This window comes from Drosophila kikkawai, chromosome 3R, assembly GCF_030179895.1.
Source record: "Drosophila kikkawai strain 14028-0561.14 chromosome 3R, DkikHiC1v2, whole genome shotgun sequence".
Lineage (NCBI taxonomy): Eukaryota > Metazoa > Arthropoda > Insecta > Diptera > Drosophilidae > Drosophila > Drosophila kikkawai.
This window is the reverse complement of record NC_091731.1, coordinates 24,732,489-24,751,881: the sequence shown is the minus strand read 5'-3', so window position 1 is coordinate 24,751,881 and position 19,393 is coordinate 24,732,489. Positions and strand designations below refer to the sequence as shown.

The window sequence follows — 19,393 nt, the reverse complement described above, 5'->3', positions numbered from 1 at the left end:
ATAAGTGCCCTGAACCTTGCAAACTATTATGTTAAATCTTGGGCTTTAACTACACAGAGAAAATGATTTGTTAACAAGAATATTTATGCCTCTTCAGCTTTGGTATTTTAACATTTTTATTTGTTTACTTATTGGGTATTTGGCCTTAAAGGCAGACAATAAAAATATATTTAATCAGTTATATTTTTCATTATAGACCATTCAGCTTGAGAAAGATTTTTCTTTTGGTGCACAATTCGAATCTGATTGGTATGCGTCGACGCTTCCACAAGAGAGGGCCTTCGGTTTGCCACAAAAATGCCTCGGCTGCTGCTGTCAATATTTGCGAACCTTTGCTTTGCATTTTATTCCAGTCATTAATTTCACTTTTACTCATAAATATGCTAATTGCCAGCTCACGCCGGTTCCGTAAAATGTTTTTAGCCGGCGACTCCATCGATTTTGAATGGCACACTCGCTCCCAGAATGCTTTTGTTAGCATTGCGCAATCTGGCCGAGAAGAAAGTGAAATGGGCTTTCGTAATCAGCACCCTATGATGCTAGTGCTGATGGCGCTGATGATGATGCGGGGAGCGGAAGGTGCGGCAGTGACAAAAAGTAAGGCAAACAACACTTTCACAAGCCGCAAGTGCATAAGACCGTTACTGGCCGTCAAAACAAACCGCCAAATGCCCCGACCGTTGACAGTTTTACAGCAGGCCAGCAGTCCAGCTGTCCAGCAGCCAAGAGCTGGTAAGCCGCCTCACCTATCGCATCACGCATTCCTCAAAGAAATTTTTAATTAGTTTATTTTATTTTTTGTTTCATTTTCCGTGCTGCCTGGTGGGAACATTTCACTTTCTGTGTGACACATACATAATTCACAGTCCGCTGCGGTCAGCCGCACGTCGGCGAACTGTGAACTGAGCTGCGAATATATACGGCAAGATGGCACACTGGCTGACCTTTCGCCTGAGGTGTGGCGTAGGCACTAATTGAATTGAAATCATATACTAATTTTCCTCGCCTGACGCCCATCTGCAAAGAAATAATGAGTTTGTTATTAGATGACTCGAAAGTGCCCAGTCTGGGGTCCAAAATAAAGTTTCCGAGGCCTGGTGTCTTTATTTTGTTCCATTTTGAGCTAAATTATCTGTGATATTCTGTACACTTCCGTATGCGTGCGTCTATATATAGACGGCATATTCACAGTTCGGTGGCGTATACGCTATTTTTATGGGTCGTAGGCTTTTATGATGCGGCTGCTTGAGTGTCTCGGACCCACAAAAGTGTCAAGGGTTAAGTGTTGGGCAGGTCAGCAGCTTTTTATGGTTGCGGTTGTTAAACCCGTAAAAGCAATGTCCTTCTATCTGGCACACATTCTAAAGAATAAGCACAATTCTGTTTTTTGCAGACATAAAATCAGCACAGAAACACTCAGAAGTAGCCGTACTTACGTTTGTTTAGTTAAGCGTTGATTAAATTCAAACATATTGATTGATTGCCACTCTATTTCTATGTTTACAGCAATTAATTTACCTTCTTTGCTAATAAACTTTGGTTGTCAATTATTTATTTAGTTTGAAGCTGAATATATCCGTGTAGATGTCCTTCAGCAATTGAGTTTAAGCAGTACTTCCATTAGACTTCCATAGCTGACACTCTAAGTGAACTCTCATTTGGTATTAATGAAACTCTGAGCAGTCTCCAATTAAATCACTTTAATTTTGTAGGATTTTGTAAACAACATTTATTAAAATATTATTTAGCTTTGTGTAGAGCTTGCCACTGGCGAGCACTAAAACTTTTCTAATTTATTTATAGCAGTTTGGACTGAGATTTATTTTCAAGTTTCGGCTTATACATAGTTATGGACTAACCTAGTTTAAGAGAAGAGCAAACAGAACATCAATTACGGCTAATCCTCAGCTTATACATACGATAACAGGAAAAAAAGAGCTATGTGAGAAAGCGAAACGAAAGCATTTCCTAGGAACTGTTCACGGGGAACTAATCAAAGTCTTCACTGTACTCGACTTATCAAATACCCGAAATTCAATTGGGGGCTCAATCAATTACTTTCCGGCATTCGATACTGAAGTGAGCAAACTAAAAAAGGCATTAGACTTAGTCCGGTAATGGATGATGGGCGATGAGATGAGATACATATTTCTGTTCCTCGGGGCGCGTCTTAATTTAAGTGTAACTCAGCTTGGCTTTGGATCACTGGACAATATGTGTTTAATGTAAATTCTAAGAACGAGTCGCAGGTCGCATCACTCGAACGCCGCTCCCGCCGCCCGCTGCTCCAGGGTTCCTGGCCGACTTAGTACTGTTCCAAACTGAAAATGTGCGACAAAATGCAGGGTCATAATCGATGGGCGATGCTCGGCGCAAATTATGTCACAACACGGCAACGACAAGAGCTACAACCTGTCAGGCGACGACAAAGGGAACTGTGAGGCGCATGCATACACTGAGAAAATTGTGTTCTTAAATCATAGCCAAACAAGGCGAACAATGTTTCAAGCACCCAAAAGGAAAAGCCCAACAAATAGAGAAGTTCTTCTATTACATTACATTCCTTCATTAAGAGTGAATAAAGAATATAGGGAAGATAGCTTAAGGAATCAGTAAGAAAAAGTTATTTGTAAATTGTTGGAATAACCCCAAATCAATCTAGTTTACTAGTGGGCTTTTCCCTCAGTGTGCACTTGAAATTGCAGTCGCAGTTGGAACAATTGAAATAGAAAGAAGGACAGTAGCGGCGCATCGATGCTTGGAGCATGCAAATCCAATCAGCCCGACGAGCGTGCACAGAGGACGTGTTTCCCTGCGGTACACAAAGGATCCGAGCCTTTGGAGAGGCGACATGCAGGACCCTGGACCTGGAGCTTAGGGCTACGTTCTCTTCGTTCTTTACCGCGGCATCAGCTGGGTGACCTCCGAGGGCATGGGATTTTCCGTGAGCGCCATCGACTCGGTTATGGCGCTGCGCAGTCCGCACTCCTGGTGGCCGGTCATGAAGTCGGTGGCCGCCATACTACCGCCGCCAGCGCCGCCGGGGGCCCCGGACTGGGCGCCGCTTTGGCCGAGCAGCTTGAGCTCGCCTTTGGAGAGATCGGTGCCCAACTTGCGACGTCGACGGGCCGCCGCCGCCTGGACGTTGCAGCCTGTCGTGTGACCGTTAAGAGCAACATTAGTGGGTTCTGAGCAACGGCAGAGCAGTTCTTGAAATTCTTTACGGAAGTTGTCGTTGAGCCAGCCGTAGAGCAGCGGGTTGGAGCAGGCCGAGCTCATGCCGATCATGTGGCAGACGGCGTAGGCCACCAGCATTTTCTGCGTCATCACCGGCCGCTGCATGTCTGCGTACAGGTTGAAAAAGTTCAGCGGCAGCCAGGAGACGCCGAAGATGATGGCGATGCTGATGAGCAGGCAGTTGGTGCGCTTCATCCGCCGGCCGCGTTCCACCTTGCGCTGCGCGGAGGAGGCCTGCACAGCCACCACGGTGATGCGGCTCTTCAGCTTGTTGTAAATCCCAAAATAGGCGACGGAGACGATCAGAATCGGCACCAGATACTGCACGCACAGCGAGAAAATCGAGTAGTAGAAGCGCCCGTTGCTGCTCGGCCAGTCCTCGATGCAGTAGGGGATCCTGTCCTGCAGCCCGATCTGTTGTAGCAGCTGCGGTGTCTCTGTGTTGATCATCTCCTTGTAGATGAACAGCGGCGAGGCCAGCAGGAGGGCCAGTGCCCAGATGCAGGCCAGGATTGTCACTGCTCCCACGAACTGCAGGCTGTCCCGTGTGGGATACACGATCACCTGCAAGGAATCGTAGAAAGAAGTTGGAGAGAAACTTGGTTGGTGGGGAAAAGAGAGATATTTATTCTCTAAACTACTAAAACAGTATTAAAAGTTAAATTTACTAGTTCGTATTGTATTTTATTTCTTCTATAGAACACACAAAATATTTCTGGTAAACTTACTTTCTTAAGTCTTAATAAAAATGACATAGTCCCTCAATTATCTTATTTATCTTTGGATCTACAAACTTTTTACTTCTCTAGAAACCAAAATAATTAATGGACTTTCACTTGATTATATCAAAAGTTATATTAAAAGCTTCAGGCAAACTGTATTCTTGCTGGAGTAACTCTTAATTTTAATGTTGACCCACTAATTAAAGTATTTCATAGAAATGTCTTTAATACCATTTTTATTATTATTATTTGAGTAATTTGATGCTTATCACTCGCCCTAATTATGACTTTAATAGTGGGTTAAGCATTCCGGGAATTGCCAAATATTTATTCAGAGCCCATCGATTTTCCCTCAACGTCCAATTTAATGGTTACAAATTGAAGCCATTTACCTCATTAATACTGGGACATGACTTGCCCCATTCGATTGGCCCCATTTACATGCTAATATGGGCCCGAAACAAGGCCCGAAAAATCGTAAAAGGACTAACCTGATACCGGTCGAAGGCGATGGCCGTTATGGATATTGTCGACACGAAAATGCAAAGTGCCTGCAGCATGGCAATCGTTTTGCACAGGATGGAGCAGGACCCATAGGGCCAGTATTTGGATAGGATCTCCATTAGGGTCAGCGGCATGGTAACCAGGCAGAGGAGTAAATCTGAAAAGCCACGCGGATGAGGCACAGATTTCCTTTTGGGCCCTCGAGGTCCGCGGAGCACTCACCCGAGATGGCCAGGTTCAGGATGAAAAGGTTGCGGGCGGTGCGCATTATGGGCTTGCGGACCACGGCAATGACCACCAGAGTATTGCCCAGGGCCCCGAACAGGATTAGCACGCCGTACATGGTGATGAGCATGTGGTACCAGGGACTGTCCACAGCCCGGTTGCTCAGGTATCTATCGATGAGGACCGGATCCAGCGGCCGGCTCCCTGTCTCATTTAGCTCCGACATGTTGGTGGCGGTGGCGTTGATGACGGCGTGGACGGTGCCCACCACTGAGCCCAAGTCCAGGTAATCCAGGGGATGTCGGTCGTCGAGATAGCGGACACTGTTGTCGCCGCCGCCGGCAAATCCACTCAGCCTGTCCCCAGCAGCCAGGGGCACGGATTCCGTCTGATTCAAGCTGATTATCTGCCAAAACAGAGGGAGCAAAGAAGAGTGGCTCATTATTTTGGAAATCCTTAGCGCAAACACCCCATTGTCAGGGGAACCGAACACTAGAATGGGAGAAACTTCGCGTGCCACATCACGTATGATTTATGAGATTGGCTTGCCGCACACGCCACACACATTTCAGCTGGCTGTGAAAGGCCATTCTAGTGGTTTATGGGGCCTCCTAAAAATACGGGGCAATAATCGTACGCAAAAGTTTTCTCGGTGCCAGTAGGTGGCCCTGCACCAAAGGATTCTATGGGTATTCGACATGAATGAAAGTTGCTCTGTCTTCTGTTTCTAGTCTGCACTGCGGGAAATGGAATTGAAAGTCGGCAATGCAATTCCACTTTATAGATATTAATAAAAGATGGGATCTTATAGTAGATTGCTTCTATTGATATTTAAATATGTTATTATGTTAAATAGTGCTTTAAGAAATCTAAAATGCTTGATGTGTAAAATAGTAAACTATTTTTCCAGTGTTGTATTTTAATAATTTAACTGAGATCTTATAGGTGGATAAAAAGTTCGAAATATATGCCCCTAGTATTCGCTTTTTAATGCCTTGCTGGCCACAGACAATGGCGGTGGCTCAAAGGACAAGTTATCTGCCTTGCTAGTGGCTCCTACAAAGGTTCAATCTTTCATATTGTTTTGACTTTAAAAGGTTGGCCAGTCCTTTCATTTTCGATTACGTTTACCATGTGATATCTCATTTGCTTCAGTGCTTGATCCAAGTTTGCAGGTGCTTCCCTTTGCACCCTAAATCACATAAATATTCATGCATCATGGCTATGATTTATGCAGAACATCAGGGAGAGACATGCACTTAATTGGAAAAAAGTCAAAAATGCCGATTTCCGTTCCCAGGGTGTAAGTGTAATGTGTGCTTGATGGGCTGGCATATCTCCTGAACTGGCTGCCGTCGAGGGACGGCCATCGGATACAGATACCAATACAAAGTCGGGTTATAAATGACGACATTTGCTAAAAATAATTGTGTAATTTTATGCGCCGAATGGCTGCGCACTTGTCAGTATCGATAAAAGCGGATGGCACGAGACGAAGGTGGGCGATTCAGACTTATTGGGGCGCCTAAAGGTATGCATTACCACTGACAGCTGCGATAAATGAGGCGCTAATAAATCTCGCCAATCAGGGGATTAACTCCACAGGGGAAAGGGCGGGCAAGCAGGGAGCTAGAGGCGCCGGGACCTAAATAAACCGAAGACAAAGTTGCCATGGAAATTTAATTTCAAGTTGCCCGGCAGTTAATTGACTAATATTTGCTCGGCCAACTCAAACATGGGAGCCCCAAGAAGTTGGCCTGCTTCAAACGAAAACTCTGCAGACAGCACAGTGGCCAGTGGCCAGGACAGTTTGTATCAACTAAAATCAGTTAAGGACTGGACTCCTTCCACCTACGCACATAATAAAAAAGTTTGAGCAATGAAACTCCTAGCAAGTGGAAGCCCCAGGGCTGATCATCAATTTGTCGCAGAAGTTTCAATCACAGTCCGTACACGACTGGGGAGGAATTGACTTGCCAAGGTGGAAATTGAATTTCCTTGTCGTTTTCCGCCAAGCTATGGAAACCCATTGAAATGCTGCTTTCTCGGTTCAATTGAGACAGAAGAAAAAAGTAAGTGACAAGGGAATTATGTAAAGTAGCCTCAAGTTATCGGCAGTTGTCACAGATTTCGTATAATTTTGTGGAATGTGCCAGTGCTTCCAGCGTGTTTTCTCCAACCGAGTTTTCGCCTCACTGGATAAGCGGAACATGACAAAGATTTTAAATGCCAGGCCATTTTCCGAACAGGCTCGGAAAACTCGAACGGCAGTTGCCTGCTGGCATTTTGACTCAGCTATTTTTGTGATTTATTTGCTCGATGGTTTCCCGTTTCGCCCACAACAAGACGAATTTGATTGCCGTTTGTGCGATTTGTTTGCCACTCGCAAACACACTCTTTGTGGCCCCTGCCGGCTAACGAATTTATCAATTTGTAATTGGCTGTCCCTGGCACCCTTTATTCCTGCACGCAGGACATTTACTTTATTAATTGTAGGCAATTTCGAATGGACAAAAAGAAGCTGCGAGTCGGTTGCTAGGATTGGCTCATCTGTTCCATTGGTCAACTCAAATTTATTCATATGCCTTAAGCTGAAACATCTGTCGGAGCGGCACAACTTGTTTCCTAGTGAATTAATCAACTAAGCTCCTTAAGGGGCGAACACAATCCGCTGACACGAGTCCTTTGCCATTTAATCATGTTCTGACTACAGCTTAACACTTCTTGGGTGTCAAAGGAAAGCCACCGAGTGCTTGGGTGTCGTTTTGGCTAAAAATACAAATCTGTGGCTCACAAAATTGCAATACGATTGCGTAACCAGGATAGCAATTAATATGTAAATTGATATGTTTTTTCGCACGACTTTCAAGCCTTCTCCGAATTTCTTAAATTGCCAAACCAGCAATGAGCCTTATTTTGTAATTTGTGAACGTATTGTGCATCCTCCGCCACCAATCTGGCTCTGCAAATGTCAAATAAATGGGGGTTTCCTTGGCCATATGGCAAAGCCAGACAGATTTCCTCAAGCACAAACTCAAGAACAAACTTTTTCATTTTATGAACAAAGTAATTTCGTTCCGTTTGACATCTACTCCGAAATGGCTTCGTGGGACGGCGCATTTTAAGTATTTATATTGCAATTACACTCACCATCGTTCCGGCACTCTCCTCTGCCTCTGGATCTGCGCCTATAGTATATATTGTATTGTCTTCCTGGCCGTTGGTTGTTGTTCGTGCGTCTGCGAGTGACTTTCAGTTCTTCGGACGCTACAGTTGCTCATTTAGCTTCCGAATTGGATTGCACTCATGGGATTGTCCTTGTTGTTCCGTCCGCCTTGAAATCATAAAAACATAGTTTGCTAATGCAATGTTTTGTTCTGCAATTTAAAGGATACGCTTCGGCTTCGCTAGCTAATGACAAGAGCTGACAATATTTCTTTGTATTGCAGCTTTCCATTTTCAGCTAACAACTGCAAAATTGGCTGTCAGTTGACTCAACTTAATTATAATGCTCAAGATTCTCCGAAGCTGGGGCACAGCTTAATCCTTGATGCAGCAAGAACACAAGCCTCGAGCGAGAAAAGTTTGCACAACATTGTTGTACTTCGCAAGCGCCTTCGGGTGACTGCAGTTTTGCATGACTTGCCAAAATATTCCAGAGCTGATTGCATGGATGTGCTTATACATCAGTTAACCCTGTTGCTCTTGTTCTTATGAATTGTCTGAGCCACCCAAAGAGTCAACTCTCAAGGCCTTATGAAGCTTACTTGAGCTTTATTAAAGTGTGTCCTTATATTGAGATTGAAGGGATAAACGGAAAAACTTGGCACAGCAGTAATTTCAAGGATTTACTAAAAGTGATTATTTTATATTATAACAAATGTTTGCCTTTAAAGTAATGCTTAAGTATCTATCTTTATCGGATATCCTTGGAATTTAATATACTTGATTTTAAATATTACAAAAAGTATCGGTTTTTAAAGATTTTAAGGTAATTAAATATTAAACAAGTCTCCGTTTCATTAGTTACTAAATATTATTGTGGAAAAAATATTAAAGAATGAAGAAACTTATTAAGGTTTGTGTATTGTATTTATATTAATTTTTAAAAATATACAATTCACAAACTTGAAGCAGGAATTTACTAAACTAGATTTAAGCAATTGGAAAACTTTAGGATTTTGGATTTTTTTTATTTTAATACATTTTTAAAATTATTTTTTTTATTCAATATTAAAAATTTAATTTTAAAACACTGATAAAGAACACCAAAACAAATCATTTAAGGCCATTAGCAGCTTTAGTTTAGTCCATTAATTAATTTTTAAATATCCAAAGTAATCGAGTTCAAGCTACGCCTTAGTATCCTTTAATTTGTGTTTACATATTGACTGGACATTGTTAATCATTCACACAATGATAGTTATAATTGCCACAATATTCTTGTCAATATTTTATCATTAATGCTCGTCCGTCCGTCCATACAGTACACATAGCTTTTGCTCTATTATTCAGAGTCCATTAATATTCCCATTAAGATAATTGCAGTTCGGTTGGGTTTAACTGCAACACGTTCACATCTCATTACGCGCGTTGCAGATTCGGTATTAATTTTGTATTTACTACCACTGAAACACACCGAGTTGCCTCAGTAGTTTCGGAATATTATTATAATTTTTGCTCTCTGACCGCTCACGTCACTTGGCATTACGGACTCGAAAGATCCGTTTTCCCGGGAGACTCGCGGCGAAATAATATTTTCTTTCGATTAATTCGCAACTTGCATTTGCAACTCATTGGAGCGCGGTAGCGGGGAAATAATCATAATAAATACACACAGCGAGGAGGCGTCCGGCAAGCTATTAGCGAATTTCCGCGGACCACTTACGGCACAGAGCACGAATACTCGTAAATGTCGAGACTCCGGCGGCCCGTGCGAAAATTTCACGCCTTCAACAATTTAATGGCGGCACATCGTTGGAAAAACAAACACAAGGCACTATGTCGAGGGCAGCATACCTCTCAGAAATCCGAATTCCGTGTAGATCCCACGGTTTTTTGGCATTAGCGTTTTGCCGCTTCAAAATTCTGAATAAATATGCGGCCGCATTTTGATTGTTTCGCTTATTCACGCCTTTTTATTACAATAAGTTCGAGTGTTTGGTTTGGCTGTTTACTGATCTCCGATAACCACACGCGTGCACAGTCAGCGACCATCTGTTGGCTTTTGGTGCGCATCCCCTGCTTATATAGCCTTGTCTTTAAACCGCGCCGCTCGTACCTGGTGTTGCCTGTGGCACGTTGCGCGTTGCGTATACGCCGCGTGGCACCCAAATCGCGACTGACGGCACCGCACTTCGTCCGCAGGCCATGGACCTTCGCCTGCGACTTTGTTTTGGGCCATCAGCTGTGCGAGCTTTCTTATCACTGAAGCTGGGGGTGGAAAAGCTTCGCACATTGGGCCAGGAATTACCGAAAAATCGCAGTGAGCTTCTATTCAGTCTGCCTTGGCTCTTGAGTCACTGGGAATTGAATTGTCTGTTATCGAGGGTAGAACTCATCAACATTCCCTAGTCACCTCTTCCGAAGTGACGAAACAAAATTAATCGCGTTATAAAAGATAGTATTGTTTTGAAATTACCCGGTACCTGCTGATAGCGTATCTCGTAGGGGCTCTTCAGATATAAACTAAACTTATATAAATATCTAGGAAATAATCTTTATTGTTTGCAATCAGGCAACCTTCAATACTTAAGGAAATAGTATCTAAGTTTGTTTTCAAAACACAGCATTTGTATTTTAAGTAATATGTAAAAACAATTAATTTTTCTTGTACTAATAATTACTTAATTAGGGAATTGATCTACTTTTGAATATCTAAAAGCTTCTTGGAATCGAGTAGAGCTAACAAATTTGTGGTATTTCTGAGAACAACGTCACTATCGTAGACCGCGTTTTGGTACCGAATGCCCTCTGGAGTTTCCTTGTAAAGGCTTGAGAAGTCCGAGGTTTCCTCACTGCCATTGTAAATCATGATGGGCTTGAAGAGATTCGCAAGGAGACCTTAAAATGAAAACGTTGTTACAAAATCGATATATACTCTCTTAAAAGCTATTGACTTACTCATAAAACGACGGCGTTCAAACTGAACCTGGTACTCCTGAAGGCTGGGTATCAATCCCGTGTAGGATAACTTCTCAAGATTTCTCTTCAGAGCATTGTAATGGTACACCACGAGCTCGGATTCCCGATCCTTAAACTCCTCCCTCAGCGAAGTGGTCAAGAAGTAATGCAAGTCTACGGCCGGCGAAGTGCAGCTGCCTAGCTGAAAGTCTATGGCAACAACTGACTGGGGAGATCCCTCTGCGTCATAATGGAACATGACGTTGGTGGTCCAGCAATCTCCATGGATCAGCGTCTGTAATTCATTTTCTTCCACGTCAAAGACGCGAGCTCCATACTCCATAATGTGGCTGCTTAATTTCGCCAGCTTGTCGCCGTAGCTCTTTTTTAAATTCGGCTGACCATTTACGAACCTTAAAAAAGCCCGAAACATACCTGTATAGACCTCCGTGTAGCCCTTTTTGTCCCGCGAGAAAAAGTGCGTGTAGAAGCACTTGGTTAGGAGTTCTGGATGGCGCTGCTTTAGAACCGCGCCTGCGGCATGGAACTTTGCCAACATTTCCAAAGTCAGCTTGGTGTGAGGCAGATCCAACAGCTTGACTCGATCCGCGTTGACGTACTTAAGGGGCGCCAGGTCCTCCAATATCATGGTGCTGTGCTCCCGATCCACAGTAATGGCGTCAGCAGTTAGTCTTCCACTTATTCCAGCTTCATGCAGCAGTTTCTGCATTTTGGGCAGGACAAACTCGTACATATCCATCTCCCTGGTGTAGAGTTCGTACTCGAAGAAAACCTCGGCCTGCGGCACATCCTCCGGAAGAGCCTGCTTTACGATGTAGGATTTTTCCTGAACCGATCCATCGCCCAGCTGATAGTTCACATATATGCGAGTCATGATGCCGACGAAGTTTTCTCCCTTGCCAGTCGCTGCCTTGGACCAGATTTTGAGTACCTTTAGCCGATCGTCATTGTAGTACGTCCTTAGCCTAGGCTGCAGGTACTCCTCGGTTAACCAGTTTGGCAGCATTGTTCACTCGTTGCAGGGTTCCACAGTTTTGAAAACTTCGATGGCAGAACTCACGTTTATATATTGTTAAAACTGAGACCTTATCGGGCAAACTTAAAGTGCAGCCGTGATAAGCTCTGTAGTGGAAAATTGTGTCTATCTCAGTTCTCGAATGAATTGGCGTTATAAAAGCCAATTGTGAAATTGCAAATCCTCTAGTCATTGTCAATAATTGTTATGGATACTTGTCTACACTACACAAAATGTTTGTCGACAAATAAAAGTAATAACGTCCCCTAAATAATAACTTTAAGGTTGATAAGAATAAATCAGAAGCCATTAAAATTAAGCGAATCTTATCTAATCTAGTATTAAAACATGAACGACCCCGTGAAATAGAACTCAGTTTCAAGTTCTCGTGAACTCGGGAGGAGCTAGTCGAAAAATCTTCATTAAATAGTAGTAGCTTTGCATTAAAACCCAATTATTATTAAAATAATTCAATTAATTCTTAGCAGTCTTGTCTTAATGGGCATCTAAAAAACCCTTGGCATCAAGGATGGGTAAAATGGTATCGATTCTACGCTGGATTTCCTCGTTTTCATACATGGAGTCCTGGAACTTGACACCCTCAGGTGTATCCTGGTACAGATTAACGAACTCTGGGTCCTCGCAGCCCTCGTACACCATTATCGGTTGGAATGTGTTGGCTATGACAACACCTAAGAAAGAGAAAACAATTCAGAACAATTTAAAACAGAACACAATTCAATTAAACTTACTGAGGAATCGACGCCTCTCAAACTGAAGCTGGTACTCAAACAGGCTGGGAAACACGCCCTTAAAATTCAGAGCTTCCAAGGTCCGCTTCAAAGCGTAGTAATGATACTGGACGAGTTCCGTTTCCAGCTCCTTGACGTCTGTCTTCAGAGAAGTACTAAAGAAGTAGTGCAAGTCCACGGCCGGAGATGTCCAGGTGCTGAACTGAAAATCGATGGGCAGGACAGTGGTGGGGTTGCCCTCGTCGTCGTACTGGTACATGACGTTGGTGGTCCAGCAATCACCGTGGACCAGTGTCTGCAGGTCCTTCTCTTCGACATCCACTGAGCGGCCAGCATAATCCATTAAATTGGTGACGATGTCCTCCAACTTTGCGGCATAGCGACTGCTCAGATTCGGTTTGGTCTTCACATACCGGATAAAAGCCCGGAACAAGCCGATGAAGACCTCCTCGTAACCCTCTTTTTCCCTCGAAAAGAAATGCGACGCGTAGTTGTGACTCAGGAGATCTGGCTCTCGTTGATTCAAGATTATGGCGGCGGCGTGGAACTTGGCCAGCATATCCAGTACGAGCTTGGTGTGAGTCAGGTCCAGCTGCTTCACTCTGTCCGCATTCGTGTAGCGAAGCGGAGCCAGATCCTCCAGGATCATAATGGTTCGTGAGTGATCTACGATAATGGCCTTTGCCATCAACTTATCTGTGAAGCCAGCCTCTTCTAGAATCTGCGACATCTTGGGCAGGACAACATCATACATTTCCAGTTCCCTGTTATACACATCGTATTCTGCAAAGATCCTAGCCTGGGGAGCGTCCGACGGAACGGCTTGCTTTAGAATGTAAGACTTCTTCTCCACAGATCCATCTCTTGGCTCAAATTCCACGTAGATGCGAGTCATTACGCCAATAAAGTTTTCGCCTTTTTCGGTTGCTGGCTTGGCCCAGAGTTTAAGGACCCGAAGCTGTTCGTCCTTGTAGAAGGACCGAAGGGCTTTCTGGATATATTCCTCCGTTAGCCAATTCGGCAGCATTGTAACTGATGCTTGGGTACTGAGATCTCCGAGGAAACTGTGCTCGCAGCATCTGGACAAGCGTTTATATTGTGACGAAACATTTGGCTTATCTGTCGAGTATATAAAGGCAATGAAGAGCTACTAAACTTTATAAGATTTCAAACATAGCGGGGTTAATTACTATATTGCCTTCTATCTTTCTAGACAGACGAGTGAAGCTGTCATAGCCAGAAATCGTGATATTCCTCCAGATGCCTGTTTATATGTCGTCACGGGTTTGGGATTTAAGTGATATCAAATTCTCGCAACGTCACTTTCTTTTAAGAATATATTGCAGTGTTGGACTTAAGGGTGATGTATATGTACTATATATATTTGAGAGTGATTTTGCTAAAAGAGCAGATAAATTAATTTCACATTCCCGAAGATGGCGATGATTTAATTTATTTGTTTCATTTTTACATTTTTAAACAAGACTTGTTTTAATGTTTATCCAAAAGACCCTTGACATCAATAATAGGTATTATTTCTTCAGTTTTCCATTGACGGATACTAGGAACTTTGACGAAACTAAAAAATTTGTCATGCTAAGTCGTTTATATAAAGTTTATATAAAGATCTTTATCAGTACAACTTTATTAGGTTCGAGATAATCTACATATGTAATAACACCAAGGTAAATTCTATAAAAAGTGTCTGTTCATCTGCAGTTATCATCACAACTTGTCAGATTTCATTTTTCCCAGTCACCCAGGTACCTGTCCAGATTTGCGTAGTCAGCAGAATATTATATATAATATATGTTCACGCCAGAAAGGCGCTCAATTTCGGGAGGCAGTGTGATCCCGAACGCTCTCCTTTTCTCTCCCTCTTCCTCCGGACTTCCAGTCCTAGAGCTTCTAATCCGCTCTCCCTAGCTTTAGTTTTTGTTCTTTTGTATTCAGTACCAATTTACTTCTAATCTAATAAACATCGACGCACGTCGCGTAAAACCCCGACAAGTCTCCGTGTTCTTATTTCGAGTGCATTTCAGCTTAAAGCCGCCCCCCTCCAACAATATATATATATATATCTTGTCAATTCTATTTAGTTAAAAAATTTTTGATCTTCAAAATCCACGAAATATTTAATATTTAAATAATATATCTATCTATCTAGTACTTTGCTATTTTTCAATACTTTCTTCGGATGTCCTGCATATCTGCAAAATTCATAAATCCCTGGATACCTACATATATTTTTATAAAATATTTATACACATATGTGTACATGTGATATCTGGCTGTTGGCTGAACGGCACTTAAGTGCACTCTTTTGTTTTGTCTCTTCTCCATGCCATAAATGAGAGCAAACAGATATTTGCGAGACTAAATCATTAACATGTGTAGCTGGAGATAGCAGGCAGTTAGTCGGAAAACACTGGGCTTTTGTGGCATTAGGTGGTCATGTAGCGCGGTGGCATAAACCCATTGATTACAGGGGTCCTGCGTAGTTGGCTGGTTAAATAGTTTGCCTGCCTCCTTGGTGGAGTTCGATCCAAATTGTAGCGCAAACAAAGGCAGGCCTCTGATAAGGAACTGGATAAACATTGGCCAAAAAGTGCCGAAGCAGTTCGGACACATTTGGATGGGCCAGCTGGGCCAGAGAGGGGCAGGGCTGGGCGCTTTCGGCGTAAACAAAATGCAAAAATAACAAATAAATCTCCATCGGAAGCCAATGTATTTCGTTGTATTTGCAGTAATAAAAATTCTATTCGTGGAATTCTCTATTTAACTTATGAATCGATAAAACTAGAAAGGAAGACGTCACCCGTATCAAAGTTCCTTGTGTCTCCTTGCAACATTTTTGAAATTAATTAGGTTTAATCGAAAAGCAAACTCTCAAGGCAAAACTGTGTCATATTTACTGAACTTTTAATATTCTAGAGAAAAAGATTGAGAGATAAAATAAAAGTAATTTCCATCTCAACCCACCAAACATGAGTTCTTAGTGAATTTTCCATACAGTCACGCCTCACGTTCTCAACAGAAGGAAGTGTTTGTTTCGTTTACAGCTTGGAATTAGAGTCTTAGACGAGAAGCTACAGAAATTACTGGACTACAATTCATGGTGAAATTAATTATCTCAGACGACTATCTGACATTCAGACTAAGCAAGCAGACACTCCTTGTTTTTATCTATAAATTTATTGCAATCTATTTAATAGCTCAGTTGCCAATAAACATAAATATAAATATTTGTTTGTCAACTTTGTCTAGTCCCAATTATATTTTTTTTTCAAATTGACTGGTTCACATATTGATGGTTATTCGCCCGAGCCGAAATCCCTTCTCGGAAGGCCAATCCACATTGTTTGGTAAACAAAACCAATGGCACTGATAAGACCGCTGGTAAACACGAGAGTCCGCCGTCAGCTCACGTTTGTTGCTTTTTTTATTTATATTTCTATTTGGCCAGCGGTGTCTGTGGGGGAAGTGCTTGTTTGCTTTCGCCATAAACAAATTGTTTTATGCATATACGAGTTATTGTTTGTCTTATTAAAACCCAGAGGCGAGTGGGGCAAATATCTCGGGGCAGATCTGTTAAGTGTGTGACATCATTAATGGGTTTCCTTTGGCAATAACCAAAAATAAGGATTATTATGATCCTAGTTGAGTTGAAATTTCAAGATGGCAAAACCCATATGCCGGTTAGAGGTTAAAGAATTGTAGATAGTTTTATATTTTGCACATTATAAAAAAAGATAATAAATGGGCGGCTTTATTAGAATACAAATAAATTACCTATACTAATTACGACTAAAGCACGACGACGACAGGAAATCAATTGGCTAGGTTCCATTATTGCTGGCACGAGTCCGTTGGGCTCCACGGAGCCCCTACTGTATCCGCTTGCTGATCGTGTCCAGATAGTTGTAGCCGTTGTAGGCCTTACTCGTGGCCCAGTCCTTGCTGTAGCTGCTGCCGCCCAGCTCGTGGGGAGCCCCCGAACCCGAGCTGTAGGGGGAGTACGAGTTTGAGTAGCTGCTGCTGCCCACGAACTGGGAGTAGTCTCCGGGATCCGAGTCGTAGACGTGCGAGTGCGTCTGCACCAGGTGCGGGTGGATCTTGCACATGGTCTTGAACTTCAGATAGTGGATCAGCCAGCCCACGCCGCCTACCAGCAGCACGTTCATGCCCAGTACGGTCAACAGCATGCTCACCAGTGTCATCTTCAAATGGGCAATCTTCATCAGGATGACCAATGGAAGGATGATGAGCCACTTCTTCTTCTTGCGCTTCAGGCGGGCCTCTAGTTAGGGCAAATTTTGATTTGATTAGGCAACGTTCGATTTGCAATTTTTTGTGATACCCACCAGACTCGTCCATTACGCGCGCTCCAGTTTCGCTGGAGAGCGAGAGCTGCAGTCCGTGGTTGCGTCCAAAGGTCTCCAGGGCTCTCTTGAGGAACTTGAACATCAGCGTCAGCTCGCTGTCACCTGCAAAGCAAACAGAGAAATATTCACATTAAGTGGCCAGCCAGCGGCAATAATTCTTCAGATGAATTTACAGCCGCAGGGGATCGTAAACATCCGCAGTGGGTTATCTGCGGAGAGAGCAACGAGTGCCTTGGACACTGTCCAGGCGCAGGTGATCAATTAGAGCTTGCCACACCGACAGATTCCGGCCACTGATTGCTATCCCGCTCCCGAGCAGCGGATTTCCCCAAAACAACTTTCGATTGCGGCAGCGGCGACCCCACCTTCTAAGCTCTTGGCGTCGTTGAACACCACCACCTCGTTGGCCGGCTCTCCCAGCTGGACCATTCTCAGCCAGCGGCCTCTGTCGCGTCCGAATTCATTGGGGAAGAAGCCCAGGCTGTTGGTGGCCAGCTTCCATATAAGCTTGCTGGCCTTGTACTTGATGCAGGACACCAGGCTGCGGGTCTCGAAGCACTGCCTCTGATTGCGGGCGATGTAGGCGTCGCTGGAGATGGCTCGCGCTGATCCCGATTCTGATTCCGCTGCCCTGCTCAGGGTTTCCGTTAAGGGCACTGGAGGTGGTTCCTCCTCTGCATGGCAGTAGTGAAGCAGCACCAGCAGCAGCAGGGCCAGCACAACGCGACACAGCAGCATAATTGGTGATTGCGAACTTTGGTAGGAACACCGCGAGACGATCCGGAGTACTGCCGCACGGCTGAGTGGACGAGTCACAAATGGCAACCGAGCGGTGCTGGCGACTCCTTTTATCGCGCACTCGCAACCGCAGGCTAACACCGAGCTGGTTTTCAAACTAATGCTCATGTACATGCAGCATACAGAGTGCAGCATGCAACTTGCACCGGAATCTCGATTCCTGCAGCGACTGCCACTTCCAATGCCAATGCCAATGCCACCGAAAGTTTCTGGGTCAGAGTCGCTGGGGGGGAGACTGGAGACTGCTTAGCGATCAGCGATCTGCGATCTGCGATCAGCGCTCGATCGACAACAAATTGAATCGCATTGTCGTCGGGATTATGAAGCCAATATCGAGCAGCGGGCAACCGCCAATTGACCGCCTTCCCAGCTGCGTGTGACTCCTAACGAAAGCCGGGCGAACGAAAGTGAATCGTGGATGTGGATGTGGATGTGGATGTCGGTACGACTACCTCTCCCATGGCCTGGCGCCACTGGCGAACGATGCCAATCAGAATAAGTGCAAATGTGCATTTATGCGAGTTTAAACGGGGCACCGTTTGCAGTGTGTGGTTCAAAGCAGCGTACAATTTGCATATTTTTGCGCTGGGAATGACTGAGTAGAGGCACCTCCGCCGCTGCTGTGACCGTCTTAATTACCAAGCCGCAGACGCCAGATGCGAAAGCTGTTGTTGCAGAAGCTGTTGCCACTAGTGCTACTGTTGCCTGCGTTGCATTATTGACCAGTGAAAGTAACAATTGGCGCAGCTTGTCCACTTTTTGCGAGGCATTCTTGAGCCGCAAGGCGCTCGAGTGACTGACACCGCTCGCATTGCAATTGATTGGCTTGGACGGCGGCCAGCGGTCGTCTGTGTTCGCACTTAATGAGAATGAGGTAATCAGATGCCACTGGCCGCCAGAATCCAATTGCTCCAGCTCCGCCGCCACCGGCCGCAGCACCTGGGATAGAAAGTTTCGGTTTCTTGGTAAACATTGTCTTTTGCCAGCCGCAAAACCATAGAGGAGTGTCTTGTATTTGCCTCCTGAGCGGCGAATAATAATGACGCTGACCACCCCACTTCCATGCCGATTTGATGGCTACATATTAAATCACAAGTCGCACGCAAACGTGCGAGTATTTGGAGGATTTCGGTACGGATTTTTGTACCACAGACCGCCCCGAAACGACTTTTACGAGAAATTAACAGAGGCGGAGAGTGGCTGAAATCGAAATTGATGCCAAAACTGAATTGCCAACGACTTGGCTAGGCAATTAACCAAATCCAATTTGAGGGGATAGAGCCGAGATTTCTGGGCCATTTGGCCATTACCGCCGACGACCGGATGGGCTGACGATTGTCAAGGAGAATGGCCACAGGCCACCGCCGCCTCCAGACTGCCTCTGGGTGGTTGTAAAGATGCGGTTGTGGCCTTGACTCGTTTGATAGTGATAGTGAAATTTCCGTTCAGGTGCGCACATCTGCCAATAGCCTGATTCGATGCGGAGAGTTCAGACTAAGTCTGGGTGATAAATGCAATTTGCTTTACAAACAAAGATTTAATTTCCAAGTTTAAATTACATTTTTTTCTGAATTAGATTGACACCAATAAGTTTGGAAATTTTTTTATTAT

At 44.1% G+C, this 19,393-nt stretch overlaps 4 protein-coding genes across 8 annotated transcripts; all 4 read right to left on the bottom strand.

The window, feature by feature from the left end:
* Positions 1-1,757: 1,757 nt before the first annotated feature.
* NPFR (Neuropeptide F receptor) lies at positions 1,758-10,090 on the bottom strand. 5 transcript variants are annotated; one of them, XM_070286798.1, is made up of 7 exons: positions 9,708-10,087; positions 7,839-8,022; positions 4,686-5,094; positions 4,451-4,620; positions 3,225-3,801; positions 2,903-3,152; positions 1,760-2,321 (listed from the first exon to the last, which is right to left on the bottom strand). In XM_070286798.1, exons 2-7 carry the CDS (start codon positions 7,839-7,841, stop codon positions 2,306-2,308), a joined length of 1,425 nt encoding a protein of 474 aa, XP_070142899.1. In that variant the 5' UTR covers positions 7,842-8,022; positions 9,708-10,087; the 3' UTR covers positions 1,760-2,305. The 5 variants fall into 5 exon arrangements, with proteins under 5 accessions (XP_070142898.1, XP_070142899.1, XP_070142896.1 ...); XM_070286797.1 differs by having other exon boundaries at positions 1,758-2,412; positions 2,903-3,801; positions 9,708-10,090; XM_070286795.1 differs by having other exon boundaries at positions 2,903-3,801; positions 9,708-10,088.
* A 301-nt stretch (positions 10,091-10,391) lies between these two features.
* On the bottom strand, positions 10,392-12,163 carry LOC108070629 (uncharacterized). The gene is made up of 2 exons (XM_017161197.3): positions 10,812-12,163; positions 10,392-10,751 (listed from the first exon to the last, which is right to left on the bottom strand). Exons 1-2 carry the CDS (start codon positions 11,836-11,838, stop codon positions 10,552-10,554), a joined length of 1,227 nt encoding a protein of 408 aa, XP_017016686.2. The 5' UTR covers positions 11,839-12,163; the 3' UTR covers positions 10,392-10,551.
* A 121-nt stretch (positions 12,164-12,284) lies between these two features.
* LOC138928929 (uncharacterized) lies at positions 12,285-13,675 on the bottom strand. The gene is made up of 2 exons (XM_070287245.1): positions 12,600-13,675; positions 12,285-12,539 (listed from the first exon to the last, which is right to left on the bottom strand). The coding sequence occupies exons 1-2, from the start codon at positions 13,624-13,626 to the stop codon at positions 12,343-12,345; spliced, it is 1,224 nt and encodes a 407-aa protein (XP_070143346.1). The 5' UTR covers positions 13,627-13,675; the 3' UTR covers positions 12,285-12,342.
* A 2,665-nt stretch (positions 13,676-16,340) lies between these two features.
* Osi1 (Osiris 1) lies at positions 16,341-18,016 on the bottom strand. Its single transcript, XM_017161246.2, has 3 exons — positions 17,350-18,016; positions 16,964-17,086; positions 16,341-16,899 (listed from the first exon to the last, which is right to left on the bottom strand). The coding sequence occupies exons 1-3, from the start codon at positions 17,915-17,917 to the stop codon at positions 16,487-16,489; spliced, it is 1,104 nt and encodes a 367-aa protein (XP_017016735.2). The 5' UTR covers positions 17,918-18,016; the 3' UTR covers positions 16,341-16,486.
* Positions 18,017-19,393: the final 1,377 nt, after the last annotated feature.

What these genes read in the sequence shown, in the direction of transcription:
- NPFR (XM_070286795.1), bottom strand. An exon ending in CCTGAACCTGGCCATCTCGG is followed by an intron (nt 4,621 to 4,685) that starts GTGAGTGCTCCG and finishes GTGGCTTTTCAG; the next exon opens with ATTTACTCCTCTGCCTGGTT. An exon ending in TCGCCTTCGACCGGTATCAG is followed by an intron (nt 3,802 to 4,450) that starts GTTAGTCCTTTT and finishes GATTCCTTGCAG; the next exon opens with GTGATCGTGTATCCCACACG.
- LOC108070629 (XM_017161197.3), bottom strand. Translation starts at nt 11,838, where the DNA reads ATGCTGCCAAACTGGTTAACCGAGGAGTACCTGCAGCCTAGGCTAAGG. An exon ending in TGAACGCCGTCGTTTTATGA is followed by an intron (nt 10,752 to 10,811) that starts GTAAGTCAATAG and finishes TTTCATTTTAAG; the next exon opens with GTCTCCTTGCGAATCTCTTC.
- LOC138928929 (XM_070287245.1), bottom strand. Translation starts at nt 13,626, where the DNA reads ATGCTGCCGAATTGGCTAACGGAGGAATATATCCAGAAAGCCCTTCGG. An exon ending in TGAGAGGCGTCGATTCCTCA is followed by an intron (nt 12,540 to 12,599) that starts GTAAGTTTAATT and finishes TCTCTTTCTTAG; the next exon opens with GTGTTGTCATAGCCAACACA.
- Osi1 (XM_017161246.2), bottom strand. Translation starts at nt 17,917, where the DNA reads ATGCTGCACTCTGTATGCTGCATGTACATGAGCATTAGTTTGAAAACC. An exon ending in CGACGCCAAGAGCTTAGAAG is followed by an intron (nt 17,087 to 17,349) that starts GTGGGGTCGCCG and finishes TTTGCTTTGCAG; the next exon opens with GTGACAGCGAGCTGACGCTG. An exon ending in GCGCGTAATGGACGAGTCTG is followed by an intron (nt 16,900 to 16,963) that starts GTGGGTATCACA and finishes TGCCCTAACTAG; the next exon opens with AGGCCCGCCTGAAGCGCAAG.